Source organism: Xiphophorus maculatus, chromosome 6 (assembly GCF_002775205.1).
Source record: "Xiphophorus maculatus strain JP 163 A chromosome 6, X_maculatus-5.0-male, whole genome shotgun sequence".
NCBI classification, from domain to species: Eukaryota; Metazoa; Chordata; class Actinopteri; order Cyprinodontiformes; family Poeciliidae; genus Xiphophorus; species Xiphophorus maculatus.
In genome coordinates this window covers 16180433-16199451 of record NC_036448.1, presented here as the reverse complement: position 1 = coordinate 16199451, position 19019 = coordinate 16180433, and the positions used below count along the sequence as shown (strand labels likewise).

At 38.0% G+C, this 19019-nt stretch overlaps 1 protein-coding gene across 2 annotated transcripts; it reads right to left on the bottom strand.

Moving 5' to 3' along the window:
* Window positions 1-485: 485 nt before the first annotated feature.
* On the bottom strand, window positions 486-18620 carry dsp (desmoplakin). 2 transcript variants are annotated; one of them, XM_023334928.1, is made up of 24 exons: window positions 18249-18620; window positions 17150-17234; window positions 16851-16969; window positions 16600-16759; window positions 14459-14584; window positions 13737-13796; window positions 13459-13626; window positions 13237-13341; window positions 13054-13149; window positions 12845-12970; window positions 12486-12638; window positions 12210-12364; window positions 10869-10995; window positions 10504-10690; window positions 9910-10139; window positions 9578-9759; window positions 9348-9486; window positions 8403-8596; window positions 8144-8306; window positions 7383-7466; window positions 7171-7278; window positions 6824-6922; window positions 4860-6674; window positions 486-4460 (listed from the first exon to the last, which is right to left on the bottom strand). In XM_023334928.1, exons 1-24 carry the CDS (start codon window positions 18476-18478, stop codon window positions 1254-1256), a joined length of 8118 nt encoding a protein of 2705 aa, XP_023190696.1. In that variant the 5' UTR covers window positions 18479-18620; the 3' UTR covers window positions 486-1253. The 2 variants fall into 2 exon arrangements, with proteins under 2 accessions (XP_023190696.1, XP_014327894.2); XM_014472408.2 differs by having other exon boundaries at window positions 6177-6674.
* Between the last annotated feature and the right edge of the window lie 399 nt (window positions 18621-19019).

Genomic DNA, 19019 nt, shown 5'->3' with positions numbered 1-19019 from the left:
ATTTCTTAACTATTTGCATTTTATTGTTGTTTTTTTTCCTCTCATGCTTCATTATTTCATTTTTTCTTGCTTTTATTCTATTTTTTAACCTCTGTTCTTTTTAGTCTTGTTGAATTATCTTTAATAGGAATGGTGGCAACAAACAAACAAAACCCTTGCCCTACCTTATGCATTTCTGATGTAAAACTGAATGTTTAAAATGTAGTTTTATTCACAAGCTAAATAGAACCAGCATTTGGATACTTGGGAGTATGATTTGCAGCAATGCAATGAAAAGTTCTAATTTTGTTAACTCCGTGAGAGTTGACTTGTAGTTTTTCAAAATACTTCTGATGGTAGTATTTCTGCTTATGACAAAATTTAAAACAGAATTCTTTAAAGATGGAAGATTAAACTTCAAAATGTTTTGTATGTCTATTGATGTTTGGATATGTTGGATATATCGATACGCAGGAAGTGTGAAAAGATGCAGAAATATGCACTAGAACTTTCAAGGACAATTTTATTTGAAATTATGCGAAATATTGCAGATTGTCTTTATAGCTACAACAGAAGAATATGTAGTAAAAATAAAATACATGAAAGAAGTTGCAATAAATTCTGATTTAAAAAAATTCCCAAAACAATCAATCGTAGGTCCAAGGGATTATGAGTGTTAAATGTGGTATTAAAAACAAAAAGAAATCAAAGAAACATTTTTTTTTTATGTTGCAATAAACCAATAATATAGAAGGTTTGTTTATAAATTTATAAAGAGCATTAGCGGTGTCAAAAGAGTAGTAAGAATGTAATGTAATGTAAAAAAATTAGAACTACATAGACAGCAAGAGTTTATAGTTAACTAGCATAGTTAGTTTTTCAATTTGAACAAAACACCAATAATTCTAGATAAAATAATTTTCTAAAAACATGAATGAAACTGCAATAAAACCTAACCGCAAAAAACAACAACAAAAAAGAAATCTTGAGGTTAATTGAAACCTACACCAAATAACAAAAAAACAACATAAAATGAAATTAAATTTGTTTTACCACAAAGCCAAGGCAAATTTTTGACACGACAAGGATGTAAGTAGTAGTCAGCATTTAAAATCAAAACCAAAACTATTGAAAAATAACAAACATTTAAATCATATACAAATGAAAAAAATGATTAATTTTTTTAACAAAACCCAGCTACATTTAACTAAAAAACACCATAAAAACAGGAAAATTATAAAGCAGTTGTTTTACTTGCATTAGGAGATAATATTTTAACTGTAGGTGGTACTGCTGGAGGAGAAACTGTAGGAGTAACTGGAGGAATAATCGACACTCCCTCTACGAGATCCACTCCTTGAGCCAGTGCGAGATCCAGCCCTGGAACCAGAGCGAGATCCTGGGTTGGACACATTGTAAGGGCTGCTTATTCCTTTGGTGGACACAGAAGAGGCCTGCAGCATCTTCATTCCATTGCTTTCTTCCACCATGCAGCTGTCCATGGCTTCTTTGTAGGAGATCTTCAACTTAGTCTTTGGACAAGTCAAATTCTTCTGATGGTTCCGAGTTTCTTGCAACTTCTGTGCCCCTTTACCATCTAGCCAGCCTTTCCGGATGGCTTCTTCAATGCTGACACGACGCCCTGTGTGTGGTTCTATTAGACCCCCTGTCAAATACTGAAACTCCAAAAACCTTTGGCCTGCCTCGTAGGGTAGCCAGTTCTCTTTTACTGCCTCAGCCGCAGAGAGCTTTCGTTTGGTTTTCACATCCTCGAAACCGATGTAGGCTTTCTGAGAAGCTTTTAGTTTAGCAGCCATGGATTCATCAATGATACTCTGATGGAGGGCATCTTCAAGTGACAGACGGTCACCGGTTGCAGGGTTGATGATCCCGCCAGTGCAAGCCTGAGCTTCCAGCAGTCTTTGTGCTGTAAGAGTGTCAACAATGCCTCTTTTGAGCCCCTCAGTAACAGTTATTTTCTCTAAAGTCTCTGTGTCAAATATGGCTGCTACAGGACTTTGGTCATCAAACATTCCTGGGGGAGAGACTGTAATTGAAATGCTGCTGAGGCGTTTACGAACAGTAGGGGAAGATGGTGTGGCTTGGGTGGGGCTGCTGCATGTGACCATGTCATCAACACTGCTGGCTGCAATAGTCATCTCAGTGCTGCTGGTCTTGCTAGTAATTTGGTCAGCAAACTCTGTCAAGGTTAGTGTTCCGGCACGGTACTGATCTAACATCTTTTGGTCAATGACAGCACGGTCTATGCAGTCTTGAATGTCATACTGGGTTCCAGTTTTTCTATCCACAATAACTAAACGTGCTAAACCATCTGATCCTGTGATAGTGATTTCCTCCCACTCACATTCTTGCTCTGACAAGTCCAGGAACGTTTCATAGTCAATTAGATCCTTATGATAGGCCTCCCTGACTGACATCTCCAGCCCTGTGTCAGGGTCAACAATTACAACACGCCTTTTACGGAGCACATTGGTGCGACTTTCTTTTGACTGTTGAGCCTTTTTCTTGTCTTTGAGGGGCAGAAGTATTAGCCCTGTTTTTTTATCTGTGATGCATCTCTCCTTCAGTTGAAGATATGTCAGGTTCTCCTTGGTATTTGGGTCAAAGAACCCTTTTGTGTCATCTCCTTCGTAGCTTAAAATCTCATTCATCTCCTCATCAAAATATCCTCTTTTATAGGCAACAGAAACTTCAATGCGGTGGCTCTCAACTGGGTCAATAATTCCACCACTGGCAATTTGGGCCTCAAGCAGCCGGATCCCATGTCCTTTCTCAATAAGATCTTTAGCAATAGCCTGGAAGAGAGAGATTGTCTTGCCTGTTGTTGGGTCTGTGTATCCAATGACTGCCCTTTCTGCCGACATGAGCTTAGACTTGAACTCCTTCCCTATAATGCCTCTTTTGGTGGCTTCTTCTACTGTCAGGAAAACATTGTTAACTGGATCAACAATGAAGCCTGATGCAGCTTGTGCTTCAAGAAGCTCTAGGGTGGTTCCTCTCATTAACAGTCCTTCCTTCATTGCCTGATAGAAAGGCATTATCCTGTCATTGACCTCATCATAGATACCTGCGATACAAGTGGAGCCACAGAGATATGACTTTAGCTTGTCTTCAATGTCTTTTGCAGTGAGTTTACCCTGGTTGAGTTTTTGCACATCAGTTTCATTCAGCAGCTCCGACTTAACTAGTTCTGTGACAGAGACATTCCCACGGATACCCTTAACTGTCATGGGTTTTTCTGGACCTTGGAGGAGGAGCAAACCAGACACTGGTTCGACTGTGCACTTCCTTCTAAGGTCAGTATATGTGATCTTCTCTTCTGTTGCTGGGTCCAGGTAGGAGGCTGGCTTTTTATTCAAAGCCCTATAAAGATCATCATCTATGAGATTACGATCCAAGGCCAGATCTTTTGGAAGATATACACTCAGCACTGGGTCTATTATGCCCCCAACAGACTCCTGAGCCTGGAGCAACCGGATAGCAGTTTCTTTGTCAATTTGACCTTTTTTGCAAGCCTGTCCCACAGAAAGCACCTTGCCGGTGTATGGATCCTTGAACCCTGTGCTGGCGGCTTCAGCTTTCAATAAAACATCTCTGTCTTCTGTATCTACAATCCCTCTTGAACAGGCAGTATCTACAGACATCTTCTCATTAAATGTAGGGTCCACAACGTAGCCTGTTGCTGCTTGAGCTTCTAACAGCATGATGGCACTCTCTGGGCTGAGGAGTTTCTTGTGTTTGGCTTCGGTGAACGGCATTTTTCCCTGTGAACATGTCTTCATCCCAGATATAATGCCAGTGCCCTTTAAACTAACCTGGATGTCCACAGCTACTTCCTCCACTGTCTTTTTGCCCTTTAACAGCATTTCCAAGGTAGCTTTACTAATTATACCACAGTCACAAAGTTGGTGGGCTGTGACTTTCCGGTGCACACCATCAAATACAAGCTTTGATGGATCAATTGTCATGATTTTCTCATCTGTCTGGGTCTGAATGTTAAACATAGCTGGTCTCTTCAGTCTAAGAATCTCTCTCTCTAGGGCATCTCTCTTCAGAGCCAGATCAGATGCCTCCTTTTCTGAGATCACGAGACGTCTCTTATATGTTTCCTCCAAAATGTGCATCTCCCTCCTCAGCCTCTCAATCTCACTGTTAAGGGATAGCCTGTCTCGGTCAGCCTTGCCCTTGTCTGACTCGCACTGTCTAATCTGGAATTCTCTGGACTCATACTGGCTCTTCATAGAGGTTAATTCTTTATGGATAGCATCTCTTTCATCTTGCAAATGCTGTTTGTTGCGAAGCTCGGTCTCCAGAGAGAACTTGATGCGGCCAAGCTCCTCTTCTAATCTCTGATTACGGTTCTTGTCCTGCTCCAGCATTTTAAGTTTGGAGAGCAAGCTATCCCTCTCCAGCACTAGGCCAGTATATTTGCTTTGGGAGTCATGTGCCAACTTGGAGGTCTGTGAAAAGATAAGAGAAAGAGTATTATAATGTAATTAACTTCCATTTAGGCAGTTCAAAAGACAACATATCACTATTGCCTGCAGATCTGTGTAATCTATAAGTTAGAAAACCGTGCACACATTTCCAGACATGCTACTGTAGTTCATAGTGTGATTGTAATAATTGCAAAAGTAACTGTGAGTAGCATTCTGTGAAATTATTGAAAAGCTCACTTAGAGGAGGAAAAATTTGTGAGTAAGAAAAAATTGTGATTAACAAAGTAACTAAAATAGTGACATACTATAAGGGTACTTTGAAATCAGGATAAGTCGTAAAGTACACAGAACAAAACATGCAAGAAGGAAATAATACGTTTGTGATATCAGTACATTATCCTTCAATGTTATCGAAAATACCTCAATTGACTGCTTTTGGAATTTTTCTATTTCCATTTTAAGCTTTTCTCTCTCCTTGGTCAGGTCACTGATGAAAAACTGGAGCTCGGATGTCCTCTTGGAGCTCGTTTGAAGCTGGACATTCAAAGCTGAGATCTGAGTGGCACTTTCTGTATCAATAGCACCTCTGCTAATCTTCAGTTCATCTCTTTCTTGTCGTACTGCCCTCAGCTCTTCCTCCAACCTCAGTCTCTCTTTGGTAAGGTTCTGTGTCAGAGTCTTCAGCTTTTCAATCTCTGTGGTGTATTCGTTGAGCTGGCGGCTCTTCTCTTCTATGGTTTTGTACAAGCTTTCATTGCGCTGGTTGAGCTCATGAACTCGCACCTGCTCTTGCTGGAGTTTTTGTTTTAGTATTTTGAGTTCATTTGTCACCGCTGTCAATTCTTCTTTGGTGACTTTACAATCCCTTAAACTCCTGTCCAGTTTTTCTTGGAGAGCCTTGATATCTTGCTCATACTTTCTCCCAGTGTTTGTGACCTCTATCTGAACTGATTTCAGTGAGTTGATTGTAGTGGTATGCTCTCTGCATGTACTTGTCATCCTCTCTAACTCTGCCTCCATTCGCTTCCGACGAGTGAACTCCTCTTGGGTCGCCTTCTTTTGCTTGTCCAGCTCAGCTTCCACCCCATCCAGAGAGCACTGAAGTTCCCTGATACGACTCTGAAGCCTGGTAGAACTCTGCTCTGCCTTGGTTTTCTCACTGGTCTGCTTTTCCAACTCCACTCGGGTGATGTGGACTTCCTGCTCAGCCCCTTTGAGTGTGTTAATTGTCTCAAGGTAAGCACTGTTCTTTGCCATGAGTTCTGCTGTGGCTTTCTTCAGTTGACTGGACTCCAGTTCCAGAGCTCTCCTCTTTTTCTCCTCTTCTTGCAGGTTAAATGCTAGCTCACTGATTTGCCTGGACATTTCCTGACTGTTTCTGTTGGATTCCTGTAATTTCAAGTTTTCTTCATCTCTCTGCTGCTGGAGCGTTCTCAGCTGCAGCTCCAAATTAGTGCGAATCCTTGTCGCTTCATTCACTGAGGCCATCTGCTGGCTGGCTTCCTGCTCTGCCTTGCTTTTATGCATTTCAATGACCGCAATGGACTGTCTCTGTCTCCTGAGCTCCTCTTCCAGATTTCTCTTCTCGTCTGTGAGCCGGTCAACTTGCAGCCTTAATTGTGATGCATCCTCATCTTTCTGCTGGGACACTTTCAGAATGGTGGTCTTGCTGACTTGGATCTCTGTCTCATATGTCTGTTTGAGTTGACTGATCTCCTGGGTGCACTGTGTTCTTACCTTTGATATATCTGACTCGACTTTTTGACGACGCCTTTCTTCCTCCTCCAGTTGCATCCTCAGTCTCTCAATTTCATGTTCTTTATCCTTCACCGACTTCTCTAGGTTTATCTTTGTCCAGTTCATGGCATCCAGTTCCTGCATCCTGGAACGAGTTGATGCATCACACTCTTGTTGGTGACATGTGAAGCGCTCTTCTGCAAGCTTTCTTTTCCTCTTTTCCTCCTCAAGCTGATATTTAATGTGGCTTAGTTCTTCAGTTAAACGTTGCATCTGGCCTTGTGTGCTATCAAGGTTCTCTTTAGCAGCGTTAACCTGCATTACTGTGGTTCTCTTCACTTCTTGCACTGAAATGAGTTCATCTTTAGCCTGACTGAGCTCCATCTTGTAGTTGGCCAAGGTACCCTCCAAAGAACCGTATTTTTGTTTTTGATCGTCAAGTTCATCCTGTAGACGCCTCAGTTGCTCCTCTAGCAACTCAATCCTGGTGTTCCTTAGCTGATGACAGATTAAGCAAACTTAGTCAGATTTACTTCAAACCTATTTGATCAAGTAAATGTTGTTTCTCTGGCAAGTAACTTTTACAAAGATATTTCATATATAGAAAAAAATGCATAATTGTTGTACAAAGAAAATCTGATGCCAACCTTCAGCTCATCTATGTTCTTCCCCAAGTCACCCAGGAACTTGTAATAATCGCTGGAGCGGGTAAGCAGCTCGATGTAATGTGTCTGAAGTTCACCTGCCTTGGAACAGTAATTAGATTATAAATACCACTGGTAAAAACCAATCAATCATTTTCATTTTCATTTGTGTGGAATTTTATTTTTAATTCGTGAATAAACCGTGATTTAGAATGCACTCATTTTTACAAAATGCATGAGTGCTTCTAAATATAGCATCTATAAGCTGAATATATTTCTTAAATTTGATCACACAATAAATATGAAAATCCAAAGTTATGAGATTATTTTAAAATTATGTTGCTGCTTACTTCTCTTCTGACAGAAGAAGCAGGGGACTGAAGCAAAGTTCTCTTCACTGGGACATTAAGCAAAGTTCCCAGGCCTGAGCTGTAAGAAGCCAGCTCCAGCTCATAATTCTGAAAACATCAAAGCCAGTGTTATTTATACCATTTATTCATTTATTATTATTTTTTTTTTGCTTTACATCAAGACAGATTTCAAGAAGAAGCAAACCAATTACCTTTATGGAGGTAGCACAGGTGTCCGCATTCCTCAGCACATCATCCAGTCTGTCCTTCCTGTTTTTGATTTCATTGTGAAGAGCCTATTCAAAACAACAAAAAAAGGAAAAACGTTTGCTTTAATTTCAGAAATGTTGCATATGATAACTTTGTTTCTGGTTTGTGGTGTTTTTTAAATTTGTGCAACAATATGATGCATTTAAACAATTCCACCCACTACATATACTAAATTCCCTAAATTGTAATTATACTTCACTTTCTATGTGTGCTGCATTTCTAATTGATCACAATCAGATTGACATGTAGGAGTCAATTTGATTTTGAGCTTGGAAGCTCTCATCCACAGAAGATCCCAAAAGTAAATTTATGTCACTCTACTTCACCATGCTTCTAGGTTATGTTTACCTAATTTTACTTTATCATATAATCAATTCTGATATTCTCCTGAGCTTGTACCAATGAATCAAACACATTGCTCTTAGTCTAACACAGAAATATGTCTCACTGGCTTTTATATACTTACATAGAATTGGACATTTATATTTGTTATTTTTGACATTGTTCAGTCAGTTTGAGCAGGAAATAATACACACACTAGAAATGATGCATACTGTCTTCTCAAATAAAATAATCAGTTTCATTTACAGCTAGTCTGAAGTAACCCTTATTGACTTTAGCTTGAGCCAACATACCTCCCTCAAATGGAAAACCACCTACAAACATTTGTTACGATAGTTTCGGTAAACATGGAAAAGCATGCCTTTTGTTGGTTGATGTGGTCTGTAAGAGTCTGCCTGTCAGTGATGTTGGCCATCTTAAGGGTCTCCTGCCGTTTCCTGGTATTGTCTATCCACTGTTCCATCAAATTTCTTCCCTGCTGATATTGTGTTAACTGCTGCTTTTGTTTTTCCAGGTCCGACAGTCTAAGGCAGGAAGAGGAAGAGATGGAAGGATGCTTTAGTCAGTCCTGCTACCGGCAATAACAAATGCATCATAGTGACCAGACAACCTTGTTGTACCTGATATCGATCTGCTTTTGGATTTGGCGCCAGCGATTGGACAGCTGGTTCATAAGCTCAGAGTACTTGGACAAATCCACATCACATTTGTGGAAAGAATCGGAAATCTGGTTGTTGCTGTACTGTGCTTTGGCCAGGTCAGACTCCATGGCAGTCAGCAGATCCCGTCTTTGATCAAGTTCACTCTTCATGCTCTGTAATAGAGATTCACACAACAAGGTCATTCATATCCTTTGGTATGAATGGTATAAAAGCAAAAAGTACAAATGTTTGTGTTTTTGAGGTTTATGAGGTAAATGCCTGGCAATTATCCAAACCTTTTTACTATGATTGAAAGTACTTGATTTTGAGGAGTTTTTTCCTCTAGGTTAAAATTGATAATGCAGCGACATCTGAAAATAAAAGTAAATTTAATGATACTTTAAAAAAGTATGACTTAAAATCTCCCAAATTATAACTTCTTAGTATTAGGAGTACTACTACTACCATTACTACTACTACTACTATTAATAATAGTATTAACAATAGTAGCAGATGTACTAGAACTACTGCCAACAACGGTAGTGTTATACTGCTCTTAATATAGAACAATTTATTTTTATGGTTAGGACATACAATTTTGAAATTTTTATCTATTTTATATTTTATACTAAATTATTGTATACTACTGCCTCATGTTTTGCATAAAAAACAGGATCAAAGATTCTAAATTCTATACTTTTTAAGATATTCATCTTAAATATATAGAGTAAATAATTAAGAAACACAAACAGTAAAACAAAGTCCAGCACAAACAACTTTTAATCCAGTGTCATTGTTGAGGTGAGTGCAAAAGAATAAAAAAAAAGATCTAACCCATCTGAATAACTAATATATTTAGAGAAAAGCAAGGTTTAAAACTTCCAAGGAGAAAATAAATTACATATCAAAACAGATGCTTCATACCCTTAGAGCACTCCAATGGATTTCCAGTTCTTGAGGGTCATCGGAACTGGTCTCCTTCTCCATCAGGCGGATCTCGTGTACTTTAATAAAATCCTCAGCCTGGAGAGATTTTTGTAGCATGTCCTTGAGGGCATTCAATCTGTTGTGGACACAATACATTAAAAAAGCACGTAAGAAGATTAACCAACTTTAGCTTCAGATCAGATCAGCTGGCCAAAAAAATACTACACCTGTCAAGGTAGACTTTGTTAAGATGCTGCAGTTCTCCTAATTTGTGGTTGACTATCTCCAGTTCGGAACGGAGGAACTTGGCCTGCTCTGAGTCTGCAGGGAGCCCACTCAGCTGCTTTGTAATCATTTCTCTTAGGTGCAGATAATCATTGTAAATTGAATCCAGGTCTTGGTTCACACCCTGGAAGTCAGTATATGGTGAAATTTACTTAAAATTAGTAAGTAGAACATGTTTTAGTCGTGAAACTAGCTATCAAATTTCTTCTGATCAGTTCTGTACATCTGCATGCAAGTAATTTGCAATCAAGTAATTAAATAAAGGGCAACATACATGTAGCTTCTGAATGTACACTGAGCACTCATGCACACTGTTTTCTCCAAGTGGAATATGGAGATGGTCAGTGAGGTCAGATTCAGCCATTTCCAGCCTGCGACGGATTTCTTGCAGATTGCTAAGCAACGAAAGGCTGATGACAGTGTTGGTTTTGGTCGGCTGTTTAACAGGGACTTGGCCTAGTTGCTGTGGGACTTCAGGTTTTTCAACCTTTACCTCTTCTTCCCCTTTAATGCAAAGTAAAAAAAGATGCAAATTAATACTAGAAAAACTGAGATTTCCATAATTTCTAACTAAGTAATAATGCAACAAAACAGAAATATACTTGTTAAGTTTGTATTCCAGTTGTTATTTTGGAAAAGCTGAGAAGACAGATCAAGTGTGTAAACTTTTCTTTAACAAACCGTTTATTAAAAAAGATTATAGTTTCACATAATCCATGATAATTAATAATTAATATTCATGTAATGGAAGTGACAACACAACATATTACTAATGTTTATCTGAAATCACTATTCCTATATTTTTAAGCACAGCTGTGAAAAAATAATTAAATGTAAATCAATGTTAGTCAACAAAATTCCTCCTTACTGTAATTGGGCATCTGGATAATCAGAGTATCGTAGTGCTCTTGAGCCTTGTTAAAGTGGCCCTGCATGGTTTTCCTATCTTCTTCCCCAAACAGTTCAGAACCCTGGCTGCTACGCATGAACTCTTGGTAATGGACCTCCATATTTTTGATCAACTCGCGGTATTCGTCAGGACGCATCTTCGACAGCTAAAAGAGAGAGAGGAAGGTTAGGATGGGTGATAGAGTGATTCAGAACTCTAGGTTCTGAATGACTCTAGAACCTAGAGTCATTCAGAAAAAACAAAAGCAATACATGGAGTTTAAAATTCAGCTTCACCAAATGTGTGTTCACTCATTTTGAAATATTTCATTCTTAACGTCTTACCATGCTGATGGTGAGGGAGTTGATATAGTTGACATCTCTGATACAGTACTGCCAGGAGATGAGACTCTTGATGTTGATGAAGAGCTGATTCCAAATGCCCATGATGGCTTCATAGTACTGCTCATTTCTGGTAAAAGGACACACAGTCATTCCTGATATGTAACATGAACTACACTATGAACCACTAATTTTCTGCCCACTGTAATACCACAGACACTGATAAAATAATTTAATAAATAATAATCAAAGGACAATGCTAAGTGCATTATCGCTAAGTGCTGCAAATTCTGCTTTTAAACAAATCATTGGCTTATTCCAAGTGTATACATTGAATTAAAGTATATAAAATAATAAATATAACTACATTGCAATTAGGGTGCACTGATAAATTGGCCAGGTGATAAATCAAAACTGATTTCCTTAATTTTGGGAGGCTGATGACCAACTTATGCTTACATGTGAAGCCCATCTTATCCACTGATCTTATCGTCCTCGGCAAAGTTCTAAAAATCAACAACTATCCTCATTTGCTCTATGGTGAGAGAGGGCTAACTGATGGATCCACCCACCAGGTTATGTCTGCACATTTGCCTAGTTAACAAAAGTCACATTAGCAACATTCCAGACAAAAAAAAAAATCAGTGTCGGCCAAAATTGGAATTGACAGATTGGGCTTTTTTTTTACACTGAAACCAACAAGCAGATTTTCTAAATGTAACAAGATTTAAGAACTGGAGTTGAAAGTATCACATAAGGGGTGGGGGTTGGGGCGTTATGGATGATAAAACATTGGGTGCATTTTGGTTCTTGCCCTTTCAGCTGATCACAACAGACTTATAGCCTGTGGATTGAGATTGAGAGAATGTTTTGATATCTGATGAAGTGAGAGAATTTCCAGGAAGATGATTAAGCAAAAAAAGTTTTAGATTGAGTTCAGACAGGCCCCTTTAGATTATTCATCAGCAATTTCTGCAAATCAGGGAGTTGAGCTCCTTGTCACTATAGAAAACATCAGCTAATTCTGGTCCCTGGTCAGAAGTATAATAGATCAAGGTGACTGTTTTTTGAAAAATATAATATCTGGATTAGTTTATCGATGTAGAAATAATAACTTGAGAGGTTTCTTTAAAGTGGTCATGCAGGCACATATGAACAAGTATGAGTGTGTATGTAACCTCAAAAGTGGGAAGGAGGTTGTAAGTTTTAAATCAATGAAGGAGGAGAGGCTCTCTGAAAAAAAAAGACTGTGAACCATTGTTATGTACAACAAAGCACAGATTTTAACAAGCCTAACCACCAAATTTGATTTGCGTTCTTTCTCATAGGTGTGCAGTTTCTTACTTTTTAGCAATTCCGATGCTGAGAGGATTTGGAGGAGGGATGAGCAGGCACACAGAGGGAATCCACATGTCAAGACCTCCAGGTCCTGTTACAAGCCACTTGCTGCGCTGAGAGTTGTCTTTCAGTATGCCCTGGTTGTCTTTCAATATACTTTTCTGAAAACATAAAATAAAATAAAATAATGAAAAGAAGGAGCTTTGCTACATTTATTATACCTTTGTTACACTTTGTGTATGGTTATGCAAATTATAGAGTTGAAGAATTCATATGTCCAACCTGGTCTTGCTTAAAGTCACATAAGGCCTGAACCATGATGGGGGTGGTGCTTTTCTCCTCAGGATTTCGAGGCTTCAGCCTGACAATGGACTGCGACTTGTTGACCAGACTCTGGACCTGCCTCTTATTCTCCATTATCCGCTCTTTCTCTCTCTGTATTGAAAATTTTTAATTTTAAGCTTAGACTTTTTTTACAGTAACTTTGTGAAATCAAATTATGCTCAAAACTATACTAAATAAATGGAGTCACACTGAAAAGATAAAAGGATGAAGGCTTTCCGAACAAGTTTAAGAGGCATGCACATTTTTTGCTTTGTCCAATGCACAGGGAAAGTACAATTAATGGAGAACAAAGATACCTCCAGATTTTTCAGGAGTTCGATAAGGTTCTCCACACGGGTATTCTTGTCACATATGAATTTGCTCTTGATGGTGTCATGTTGCTTCTGAAGCTTTGCATACGTTTCATTGGCCTCCTTGAAAAACTGAAGAAAAAAAAAAGTTTTGTTTAAATGAAAACGTACAAAGTACTATTTCTACATAACAAACAGAAACTTTAAAGTCATACTTGGCTGTATGCAGAATTTTCCTTAAGATGAACTTGGATGCACTTTGTGATCTGGAGAAGCCAGCTCCACTGTGTCTGTAGGGTATCCACGTAGGCCTGTAGGGTGACAAGTTATTCATTCAAACATAAAATAAAATTTTTTAAAAACTATCAAAATACAGTCCAAATGCCAACAACCGTTACCTCGATCTTATCTTTGGCTGGGTGGTTGCTGTTCAAGAGGGCACCAGATTTAATCTTCAACCTGTTTAACTCCTTCTCCTTCTCCTCCAAGTCACTCATCAGTTTCTGTTGTATAAACACAAAGATAAAGTCCAAAACAGTCCCACCATAAACAATGCAAATAAATTTACAACAGATATCAATAATAATAACAATAAAAAATACTCAGTTTGAGATTCTCACAGAGTAGCTCTCCTGCTTCCTGGGTATGTACTGGTCAATGTTTTTATCTCCCCAGTCAAACATTAGCTCCTCCTCCTCTTTTCCATTAACCCACATGATGGCTCGAGAGACTTCCTCGATGATGTTCTGAAGGTCACGGAGTTGATTGAGGCGATTGCTGGACATTTTCTGCAACAAACACATGGCACATTTATGGATAGAAATGAAAATGCAACAAAGAGTGGAAAAAAAGATACATTTGACAAAACACTATTTGTGCTTAAAGGGGTTTTCACTACCTGGAGGGCATCCATTTCTTGCTCCAGGATGTTGAGGTGGTACTTATTGCCCATTGCCATCTGGAAAGTAGATGAAGAAGTAGAATTTTGCTCAGGTTTTATACACAAACAGAACAGGGGAACATACTAAATAATAGGCATGGACTGGTTCTAGAATATTTGGAGGGTTGATGGTTTCAAGGTCGTTTTGTTAACCAAAAACCACTTTAATGAGCTGTCGGCAATAGTGTTGGAATAAAGTAGTTTTTCTCCAGTTATATAGATCATAAAATAACATAGTGCTGACCTTACACCATTTCTTTTGTCTCACTTATAAGATAAAAATCAAAGCCATCATGCAGAAATGGAAGAAACATTAAGTATTACCGTTGCTCAGGTAACTAAGTTAGCATGTTACAAGCAGAATGTTTGTGAAACATGTAACAAACAAACAAACTCTACCAGTACATGCTGAGTCACCAATTAATCAGTTCAATTTACTTGGACAGCAAAAATGAAACAATATTCTAACACCAAATAATTAAAAACTTTTGTTACATTCTATGACGTTATATGTATATACGTTATGACGTACGACATTTTTGCTGAACTCCAGTTTTTATGAATTTTTATATATAAGCCATTGTATTTTCACTCAAGGTAATCATACTTGTAAAATTCTAGTACCAACCCATGCCTATGAGAGAAGAAAAAAGCTTCTATTTTAAAAAAATATAACTTACCAGATCGTCTCTGGCACGCCTCACTTCTAGACTTGTTTGGATGGAGCTGTGGACTTTGCTGTGGGCCACTATTTGGTTTTCTATGGTGTTGGTGTCTTCTCCGAATGGTGCTGTCTCAATCAGGCGCTATCAAATTGAAAATGACAATACCATCATTAGTACTTTTGCTATTGCTTTTCATATTTTGGGGTATTTTTGAGGTGAGTAAAATTTGTGTTTGGGTATTTTCAAATGATGTCTGCTAATTGAATATTTTAGATAATTAATAGATTTGAGGTCGTCTCTTGAAAAGATAATTCAGCTATTGTTTGTAAAAATCCTTTGAAGAATTTAATATACGTATAACTATCATAATACGTTGAATGTTAATTTTTTTATTGTGGCAGTAAGTTTGTATTTTCAGTAGATTCTTGATTTCGGTGTGTCTGGTAATTTTATTCAGTTCAGTAAGTCTAACTTGAGATTAGTTGGTCCTAGAGACAAACGCAGATTTGCTTAGTTAGTCTCAGAAAGGTCATTAATGCAAATGCCATTTTATGAACAGAACTTATCAAGTTTGCATTGGAGGCTTTCAACACAGAATCCTACGATTATTCACGCAGTATATTGGAGATAAAAGACAGTGTGCTACCAATAATCTTCTGTGTTAAACACTCTTTGGGAACAAAACGTGTAAAGCATATCTAGTCAGAGATACAAGTGTAAACTGCATAATTTGTAAAGAAAAAAACAAAAAAAAACAAGAAGTTGCAATTTATTTAAGCTAAAATGAAACATTTTGGTTTGTTTTTCATCTGGAATGTTCAAGTACAACAGTTTTTTAATCATGAGCGTCTGTTGAAAACTCCAGTCAATGAAATATGAAGATGGTTTAAAGGTTAACAAGTCTAATCTGCTATAATGTTTTTTTAGACTGTACTTGTTTTAGATTTTGATTTGTACTGAATAAAAACATCAGAACGGTTACAGGTAAGACATTAACTACTTATACCTTTATAACAAAACCCATCAGTAAAACTCGATGTAATATTGAACCCCTGGACCCAAATGCTTTCTTTGTCTTTTTCCTTTTTGCCCTCTAGGTGTCAGCAAATAATCATTAGGTTTTTGTTAAGCAGGAAACTATTCCAACTATGCCCTCCTTGTCTAAAGTCCTCAACTTCGATAGGAGCTCAGCCAGCACACAACCGCAGCCCGTCCCTGTTGTGCACTCTGCATTTTTTTCACCCTTCTCTCTCAGGGCTTTTGTTTGCTCGCCACTCCCTTTTTTTCCCCTTGTAAATACTTGCCCAGTGCTACACAGGACAAACCAAACTTGCAGCAACAAAGGTAATATGCCACTTTGGAATATCAGCAAAATTATCCTTTGAAATGCAACACTGACAACCAGCAGCGTAAACTAGAAGCTATCTATCTGCTCTGAACTTAATGAATACAGGCTGGGAAAAAGTTAGACATGTGGTAATGGCAGGAACGTGTGTGGTTAAGATTCAGAAGGGTGAGGCTGTAAGTGGTGACAGAATGACAGGGTGTGTTTGTGGGAAGGTGGAGTGTTGACGAATAAATGAACAGAAATGCATTTTCCCATGAACATACTACAGGTCAAATGGGCTGCCCTGTTTCTTACAAACCAACTCAGAGGAGAGTGCAACATATCGCACTTCTTCACTCCCACTTTCTATCCTGCTTCAATGACTCCTTTATTTTCACTGCTGTGTTGCCTTTAAAAACCTTGTGAGTTTCATGCAAAAGCAAACTCTCTCTTTCTCTTTTTTTTTCTCCAGCTACTCCTTTGTTTCATTCCTCCACCAATTCTCTTAGCCTCTTTCACTCACGTATCAGGTTTTGGCACTGAGTTCAGATGGTTTCAGTTACAGTAGGGTAGGATAAATGTTAGGGGAAGTTTATCCACTCTTCTGACTTCCACAGCAGAGAAAAAACTGTACAAACTAGTTCACTGGCTTTTCATCCGCATATCCTGGACATACAAGTTAATAATTCCCACACTTATTTTGAAAGGTTTTTAACAAGTCTAGTGCCAAGAAATACAATAAAGAGTAATGTTTTCATGATTACTTTAGAAATGAAAAAGAAATGTGTAAAATGAAACTGTAGTATTTTCCACACGTAACAGAACTCACCTTCTGCTGGGTTATCCAGGGGATGGCCTCACTGAAGTATCGCCCGCCATCATTGCCCACACTGCCACCACTGCTCACACTGACTTTGTGACTTTTCATAGTCCCATACCCACCAAGTCTGTGTCTGAGCATAGAATGCTGTTGTTGTAAAAAATCAATTCTGTGGAGACATAAAAAAAAAATAGTCAGATAAGGATAAAAACGATCTCAGAAGTCAACCTCACAACACAAAGATTACGTTCTGGTCTTACGTTTTTAGAATATCAGATGGTATACGCATTTCTTGCATCTCTCGGCCATAGCCCTTCAGCTTCTCAATATTGTCTGCAGCCTTCAGCAGATACATCTCTGCTTCAGCTGGTGAGGCTCCCTGAAAGGAAACCATAGCAAGTCTGTTGCGCTGCAAGATTATACTCCTATAATACTGGTTATTTCAAATACCAACACCTCATTATAAACATCCTCTATTTGTGCCTTGTTGAAACAAGAACTTTGACAAATAGACTGCTTTAATATTTTAGTTATTTAGAGATTGATATATTATACTTACAATGTCGATGATCTTATTTGCTTTCTCCAACAATTCAAAACACTGGTTTGACAGGAAACCAGCTGTTTGCTGAATACCTTGCACACTGACCATGGGAAAAACAAAATAGACTTATGATTAAAACAGTATTATTAAATCAGTTATGAGACAGGCGTTGCAAATATAGATAGCAGGTTGTTGAATTTTATTATTTTTAAAGCTTGAATCAAAAAAGTTTTGAGTGAAAGGCTTTCAAAGTAGGATAGGATAACCACAAAGTTATAATGAAGTTTCTGTTCCGCTTTGACAAACTTGGATTTTAATCCATTACAGTCATTAGGCAAAAGGTTGAGGAAGGAAACCAAAAGCTACACAAAAGGCAAAAACAGAAAGCTAGAAGATATACATAGTTATCATAGTAAATGAGTTACGAAGCTTAATTTTTGTTTAACCTTGAAACAAAGCAAAAACATTTGGTCAAAATTTCTTGAAGTAAAAAGCTTAGCAGCAAAAGTTATAATGGAGTAGTTTTTGTACTGTACTGTGACAAACTTGCAATTTTAGTCCACACACAAAGGTCACCAGAGGGTCACAATAAACAAATAATTATCGGTAACTATACAAAAAGGATAAATATAAACTTTAATTTTATAGGCGTTTTTTGTTTGTTTGTTGTTTTTTTGCCATAATTAAGCTGACATCATTCTGTAAGGATGAAAGGGTGTGCTTAACGTTACTTTTGTTTTCATATTGTGCAACAGATCGAGGATGATAAAACTAAGATTCATTTGTACCTTCATCTGTCGAGATGATCAGCTACAGAAATTATTATAAATACAATGATAATCCAAACATGAACGTTTGTGCGCCTATTTAATGAAAATTATTGTAGTTGCCGTACAACTAGGACTTGAGCTTGTTTTGGCTTTAGGGCTTATATAAATAAATAAATAAATAAATAAATAAATAAATAAATAAATAAATAAATAAATAAACTATACTGTTCTATGTAAACAGACAATATTTAACACCCCTAAAACATTATGTGAAGGTGTTAAGAAAGTATTCTTTTCACTTTTTTCCCTTTTAGCATAGAGTCATACAACATGTGAGCACTTACCTCTGTGCTCCACCTCCAATGCCACCGGCGGTAGAGATGATCTTCATGCTGCGGCCGCCGCCGCCGCCGTGCATGGAGGACCTGCTGGTGTAGGTTTGGTATCCAGGCTCCATTTGCTGGAACTCTGTCTGGTAGCCGTTTCCGCCGAGGAATAAGTTCTGTCGGGAGTTACTCCTCGGTCCTACACTGGCCAGATTAGGCTCAGAGCCATAAAAATTCATGTTGCTCATAGTTAGGTTTTTTTCTGTTGTAAAAAGGTGTATTTAGTTAATTTCCCCGGTTGTTTCGGCTCTTGCTGTCCGGAGAGCGGACAACCCGTGCGCTTTTCTCCGCCCCGTCTCCTGTTGCGCAGATAATGGTGTTCTGTGAATAGACGGAAGCGAACTGCTTTTTGGACTGAAACCACACCTTGCTGAGTTTACGAAACGACTCTGGTATGTTTGGGAAGGTTTTTGTATTCACAAGTTAAATTATTTTATGTAGCAACTCTTCCTTGACCTATCAGGGAATAAACGCATTTCTTTAATGATGAAAGCTGCGTGGGAAATAACAAGCTGTATATCTGACGTTTCACAATTTGCTTTTAATCAGTTAAACAAGATTATACTGTCTTACTCCTATATGTCAGTTGCATAGACATAATTATTTAGTTCCCTTTCTTCTATAATTTATATCGCTATGTTAAGCAACAGAGAAAAAGAAACTCAATTACAATTACATTTTTTTTGTCATAAACCTGTGGTACCAATTTATGTTTTTTTGGAAGAAGAT

What these genes read in the sequence shown, in the direction of transcription:
- dsp (XM_023334928.1), bottom strand. Translation starts at nt 18,478, where the DNA reads ATGAGCAACATGAATTTTTATGGCTCTGAGCCTAATCTGGCCAGTGTA. An exon ending in AACAAAGTCTACCTTGACAG is followed by an intron (nt 9,487 to 9,577) that starts GTGTAGTATTTT and finishes TGTCCACAACAG; the next exon opens with ATTGAATGCCCTCAAGGACA. An exon ending in CAAAAGCAGATCGATATCAG is followed by an intron (nt 8,307 to 8,402) that starts GTACAACAAGGT and finishes TTCCTGCCTTAG; the next exon opens with ACTGTCGGACCTGGAAAAAC.